Here is a 6495-nt window from a genome sequence, read left to right as displayed (position 1 = left end):
GGGGGACGAGGCGGCCGCGTAGCAGGACAGGGCCCGGCTCAGCAGCGGCTCCATGCGGGCCAGGCAGGGCTTGTCCAGGACGATCACCTTCACGATCTGCTGGCACTGGACCAGGGTGCCGGGGGGCGCGGGGGGCAGAGGTCGCAGGGCCGGCTCCCCCGGGGGGCTAGGCTGCGGGTCTGACGGCGGCGGCGGCGGCGGTGGCGGTGATGGCGGAGGTCCCCTCTCGGCCCCCAGCCCGGACGTGTGCTGGGGCGTTTGGAGCCTGTTGTGAATTGATACCTAGTTTAGAAACAGCCAGAGAAGCGTGACATGTTACAGACCAGTTCCCCGGCCTGAAGACCCTGAGCCTCCCCCCTCTGCCGGGGGAGGGGGTCCCGAGCTCAGCCTCCCCCCTCTGCCCACGGCCTCACCGGGCCTGGGGGGGGGGACAGCCCTGGCCTCCAGCCTGTGGTCTGTTCACTCTGGCCACGCCCCTCTGGCTAGCCCCTCCCACCTCTTGAGCTAGCTCCACCCACAGCGCTGGAGGAGCAGGGCCTGTGACCTGTGCCCCTTCATGCCCTCCAGGGCTGCGCTGCGGGCCAGAGGACCTGACGCTGGGTCCCTCCTACCGCTCCCCAACCCCTCTCCTAGGGTTGTCCGAACCCCGAGATGGCACTCGCCAAGACAGCACCCCACTGGGCTCTGGTTAAGTGTGCCTGGGGGGGCCTCTCTAAGCGTCACCCCTCGGGCAGGGGCGCTCGCGGGCCCCAGTGTGGCAGAACATGGAGCCGGCGTGAGCACACCAGCCTGGCGGCCTCTGCTAGCCAGAGACCTGGAGGACAGGGACAGGAGAGAGGCCGGAAGGTTCCAGAAGCAGGATTTAATTCCTTATCCTATACCCGGGGTGGAATGCTTCCTACTTGTGTCCCCGCCGCACAGGGCAGGGGGGAAACTGAGGCTGAGGATGCTTCCCACCACCCAGACTCACTGCAGAGGGGCGGCAGCCAGGGATTTATCCCAGGCCCAGCCCAAGACGGCTCTGCCTGGAGCTAACGGAGCCTTCCGTGTCCTCCCGCAGGGCCGCCCCTCCGGGCCGCTGGCCCTCCCCGCCTCCCCTCCCCGCCTCCCCTCCCCGCCTCCCCTCCCCGCCTCCCCTCCCCGCGGCGGGCACCCTGTGCGAGGCCAGCCTGCGCCCTTCATGTGGAAGAGCCGGTGAGTGAAAAGCAAGAAGTGACAGCAAATCACCCGCTCCCCTTCCTCCCCTCCCTACTCAGACAGACAGACAGACAGACAGACAGGTGAGCACGGATAGCAGAGTTAGGACAGCTCAGAGATGGAGAAGCACCTGCTGGAGGTGGGGGAGGAGGAGGGGGAGGAGGAGGGAGAGGAGGAGGGGAGGAGGGAGCGCTGGAGCTGCTGGCAGGCTGCAGCCCGGGTCTCGGTGGAGCCCGAGGTGGGGCGGGGCCGAGGGAGGGGGAGCTGGTGCTGTACAGGGGGGCCAGGCGAGGGGCTAGGCTGCTGGAGCTGTACGCTCCTCCAAAGTGGGGTGTCCCCGACACACACCACAGCGTGGGGTTGGGCGGAAAAGGCCCCCGGGCCCTGGGGCTCAGGATCCAACCCCGGGGTTGAAGTGGGGGGGTGGGACTGTGTGTGAAGCAGCTGGGGGGCCGAGGCCCGGCAGCCACGGAGGGGCCCCTGGGGGTCCAGGCTTTGGGGCTGTCTTTGGTTGTGGCCTGGGGATGGGTGGGAACGCCTCCCGCCGCTCGTTCTAATTGCACGCAGCCCAAGGCTGGCTTTCCGGGGTCCGGCCTCGGCCCTGAGTTGCTCCCCACCCCTGTCCGCTTTGCCCAGAGGGATCCGGAAGCGTGGCGCTGCCCAGAAGCGGGGGGGGGGCACGGGACTCCCTCTCTATGGAACCACGGGGCGGGGGGCGATGTGAGAAGCTCTGGGGTTCGCTGGGGAGGGAGGGCGGGCGGGGGGGGGCTGCGTCTCCGGATCTCCGCCCTGGAGGGGCGGCCGGCCCCGGGAGGTGGCATTACCCATGCTAGCAGTAACTTTTAATTGTATCTCTTGAAATTGGTAAAATGGTGGTTCGGGCTGGGGAGGCACTGAGTAAAACCTGGGGAGAGAAACAACACAGACGGTGAGAAGGAAGCCGGGTGCGGGTCACGGGGTCACGGGGTCACTCACCTGGACGGCACCAGGCCTCACTTACCTCCCCCGGGCTCTCGGCCACCGCAGCGGGCTTCTCCCCGGCCGCCGGCTGGCTTTTGGCTTTGAATACAAAGGGCACAAGGCTGGCTCAGGCCACCAGGGCTGGAAGCTTCTCCACCCGGGGCCTAGCCTGGGCTGGGGCGCAGGCCCCAGTGGGGTCTGAGCTGTGTGACTTTCCACCAGAGGCAGAACCTCTCTGGGCCCTGGCCATCTAGCACAGCAGTCTAGCACGCATCTTGCCCGCTGCCAAAGCCTCCCCGGGGGACTGGGATGCTGGCAAAGAGACAGCCCTGATTTGTGGGCGCCAGGTCCACAGGAGAAGGGGGTCTTTAGTCTCTGTCACATAGCCTAGCTGAGAGGTAAAGGCTGGGCGCCGGTGGCTCACGCCCGTCATCCCAGCTACTCAGGAGGCTGAGATCTGAGGATCGAGGTTCAAAGCCAGCCTGGGCAGGAAAGTCTGTGAGACTCTGATCTCCAATGAACCACCAGAAAACCGGAAGTGGCGCCACATATGTGGCTCAAGGGGTAGAGCATCAGCTTTGATCTGAAGAGCTCAGGGACAGCGCCCAGGCCCAGAGTTCAAGCCCCAGGACCAACACCACCACCAACAACATCCCTGTGCTGCTGTCCGTCTGTCCTGAGCGTGGCTTCCGGGCCAGCTGGGGGCGGGGGCCCGAGGCGTCCACTCCAGTCTACCAGCTCAAGCGGACCTTGTGCGGGGCCACCTCCCCCCCCCCGTCCCTCTTCAGGGCTAGGGTACGAGAGAAGCGCTGAGCTGGGGCCTAACTCTCCTGCCATCCGATTCCTCCCCATCTCAGGGCCGGAGGAGGGGAGGTGGTGACTGGGGCTGGACCGCAGCGAGAGCCGGAAGAGCGATTCCAGATAAAGAGACTTCAGCCGGGCCAACGGGGGCTGAGCTCCAAGGACTGAGGTTCAAAGCCAGCTAGGGCAGACGAATCCCCTGTGATTCTGATGGACCGACAACAGCCGCACCAAAAAAGGCTGGGCAGGGGCGCTGTGGCTCAAGTGGTAGAGCGCCAGCCTTGAGTGAAAAAGGCTGAGCAAGAGAACAAGGCCCTGAGTTCGAGCCCCGGGCCTGGTGGGAGCACATGCGCACACACGTGTGTGCGCACATACACACACACACATGCACGCGCACACACACATGCACGCACACACACATGCACGCACACACACACATGCACGCACACACACATGCACACTGAAGGGCTCCTGGCTGTGCTGCCCCTCCCTCCCACCGTGGGGAGGAGGGCCAGTCTGGGGGTCCGTGCTCACCTGGGGGGGACCCCTGCTTGGGCTGAGCGTCCACCTGGGCACCCCCGGCCTTGAGGGACAGCGACTTCGTCCCCTGCTGCCTCTCCAGCTCCCCTGAGGACACAGAGGGGCCTGGTCAGAGGAGAGCGGCCTCCAGCACGCGGGGGCAGGGGAGAGGAGGGAGAGCAACCCGCCCCCCGCAGCTCCGGAGCCCCCCTGTCCTTTATCCCCCCCCCGCCGTCCTCTCCTCCCTCCTTCCCTCTCCCTCTGCCTGGTTTAACCCCCACTGAATCCTTGCTAGCCACAAGGGTCGCTCCAGCTCACTTAGGAGGCCAAGAACCAGAGGATTGTGATTGGAGGCCAGCCCAGGCAGCAGAAAGTCCATGAGGCTGGGGAAGGGGGGCGGCGGGGTGGGGGGTGGGGGTGTCATCCCCAGCACACACAGGAAGCCTAAAGTGGGCGTCACACGGCCCAGCCACATGCCCTGAGTGCAAGCAAGTCCCGTGGGAAACAAGGCGAGAGGAGACAGGTGCTATCGCACCAGCCTCGCGGACGCGAAGCCCGATTCTGGGGGGAGGGGCGGCTGGCTGGCGGGCCGAGATTTGAGCCCTGAGCTTCCCTGCTGCTGTGTGACTTCAGGCAGGTCCTGAACCTCTCTGTGCTCCCCAGTTTGCTCGCTCAGAGGGGCTGGGGCCGGGGGGGGGCTGCCCCTGCCTGGCGCTGAGGCGTCATCCCTGGGCCCTGAGGCCCGGTGCCGCCACGTCTTACACTCTATCCGGATCTGCTCCAGCTCCGTCACCTCCGCGATGGACTCCTTCAGATCCTCCACGAACTTCTGCATCTCGTCGGAGCCCAGCGCGCAGAAGTGCAGCGCCTGCTTCTTCTCCGAGCCCGACAGCGGCGTCACCAGCGAGATGCCGTGGGAGTAATCTGCCGACAGGGAAGGCCCTGACGCTCATCCCCCGGGAGCCACCGGAAAACCGGACGTGGCGCCATGGCTCAAGGGGTAGAGCGCCAGCCTCGAGCTGAAGGGCCCAGGCCCTGAGTTCAAGCCCCATGTCTGATAAAAAAGCCCCCAAAACCAGAACACCGGGTCTGCCCCGTCTGCCCCTCACCCCACCTCATCTCATTTGGACCTACACTCGTTCTCGAAGAGCTGGAACTGCATGCCGAGCAGGCCGACCGACTTGCAGAAGGTGTACGTGGACGAGCTCTTCTTCTTCGGACACAGTTTGAGAATCTGCGCGAGACAAAGACCCACACACACACACACACACACACACACACACACGTGGACTCGTGCGCACTTCGGGCGGGCCCCAACCTCTGTGGGCTTTTCTGTTCAGGTAGGGTTTCCTGCGCGTTTTACCCTGGCTGGCCTCGGATTGCAATCCTCCAACCTACATCTTGAGGGTGGCTGGGATTACAGGCCTGTACCGCCAAGCCTGGCCTATCTGCTCAGTTGAGGGTCTCATCGACTTTTTGTCCGGGTGGACCTGATCTCTGCCCCTCCCCTCCTGCGCCCTCCCCAGCCCTCCCCCACCCCAGTAGCTGCTTCTTTTTTTTTTTTTTTTTAATCTCTGTTCCTCTCCTCCTGACACAGATCAGTTAAACTAGTTGCTCAACAGGTATATATTTTATCCAGCACCTCCTGTGAGCTGACTCCTGACCCCAGGGGAAGAATGAAGGACAAATCCATCCGTCCATCATCCATCCGTCCTTCCTTCCTGCCATCAGGACGCTACAGCAAAAGCCAAGAAAGGGATAAGGTAATTTCGGTAATTTCCTATGTGCGTCGTGGAGGGCGTGGAGTTAGGGGTGGGGGACAGCAAGAGGAGATCAGGGGGGGCCGGCCGGTGGAGACAAGCCTCACCCAAGCCCGGCTCACGCCCCTGGCGCTCAGGACAACGCCAGGCTTAAGAGTGTGGCATTTGTACACCGGTACACACTCCCCACGCAGGAGCGCGGATGGAAGTGTGCGGTGTGTCCCCTGCCCCTGGGCGAGCCAGGATCTTCGGGCTGCGTATCCCCACCTTCCCAGGCAACTGCGCGCGGCTCCTGTCTCCCTTCTGCCTAGCAGCCACGTCCGGGCCTGACCTAGCTCACACGCGCGGTCCCAGGCAGAGGGCGCTGGCTGAGAGCCCGCCCACCCCAGGGGCGGGGCCTGGGAGCATCCTGAGCTGGCCACGCCCACCCCAGGGGGCGGGGCCTGGGAGCATCCGTCCTGGCCTGTGGGATGGTGAGCCCTCCAGGTGTGGGGTGCTTTGGCCTCTCCCAGGGGGCGGGGCCTGTGAAGCATCCTGAGCTGGCCACGCCCACCCCAGGGGGCGGGGCCTGGGAGCATCCTGGTGTGTGGTACTTTGGCTCCTCCCAGGGGGCGTGGCCTGGGAAGCATCCTGAGCTGGCCACGCCCACCCCAGGGGCGGGGCCTGGGAACACAGCCCCAGTCCCGGCCTGTGGGGTGGACGAGCCCCGCCCAGTGGGCGTGGCCCCAGCGCGCCCGGCCCCTCCCCACCCGGGCCCCGCGCCCCTGCTCACCACCAGCAGGTCGTTGAAGAGGAACACCTCCCGCTGGTGCGCGGCCTGCTTCTGCAGCTTGTTCACGTCCGTCACCTCAAAGAGCCGGCTGCAGCAGACCAGGCGGCGGTGTGGCATTGACAGCACCTGAAACCCAGGCCCTGGCTCAGCGAGCGGCCGGGCCTCAAGGCCTCTCCCTGTGCGCGGCGCCCACCTTCCGGAAGAGGAGCTGGAGGCCCGGGGGGGGGGGACCTGCCGGGCCTGCATTGACCCTGCGCCTCCTGCGCGCAGCCAGGCCTCCTGCGCAGGCCCGAGACGGGTCTTTGCACGTTCCCTGCACCCGGGAGATGGTAGGGATGAGGCGGATCGCCCTGCCAGCCCCCTGCATAGGAAGCAGCCCCCGGGAGGCAGCGCAGACCAGGGCGGGGGCCCGGGCTCCGACCCCCGCTCCCTGAGCCGGCCTTCGCACCCCGAGCACCCCTCTGCACGGTCGCGGGGCGCACTGAC

At 65.9% G+C, this 6495-nt stretch overlaps 1 protein-coding gene across 1 annotated transcript in view; it reads right to left on the bottom strand.

The window, feature by feature from the left end:
• The window catches only part of Iqsec3 (IQ motif and Sec7 domain 3), a 32360-nt gene that overhangs the window by 6863 nt on the left and 19002 nt on the right, over positions 1–6495 (bottom strand). Inside the window, exons 10-15 of the mRNA XM_013023613.1 lie at positions 6010–6135; positions 4612–4711; positions 4240–4401; positions 3493–3585; positions 2198–2256; positions 8–282 (exon numbers count right to left, since the gene is read on the bottom strand). Coding sequence (XP_012879067.1) covers positions 8–282; positions 2198–2256; positions 3493–3585; positions 4240–4401; positions 4612–4711; positions 6010–6135 — 815 coding nt within the window. The remainder of the gene's footprint in view (positions 1–7; positions 283–2197; positions 2257–3492; positions 3586–4239; positions 4402–4611; positions 4712–6009; positions 6136–6495) is intronic.

Source organism: Dipodomys ordii, unplaced genomic scaffold (genome assembly GCF_000151885.1).
Source record: "Dipodomys ordii isolate 6190 unplaced genomic scaffold, Dord_2.0 Scaffold69, whole genome shotgun sequence".
Lineage (NCBI taxonomy): Eukaryota > Metazoa > Chordata > Mammalia > Rodentia > Heteromyidae > Dipodomys > Dipodomys ordii.
Note: the sequence above shows the minus strand (reverse complement) of the source record. Positions and strands in the feature narration are given on the sequence as shown.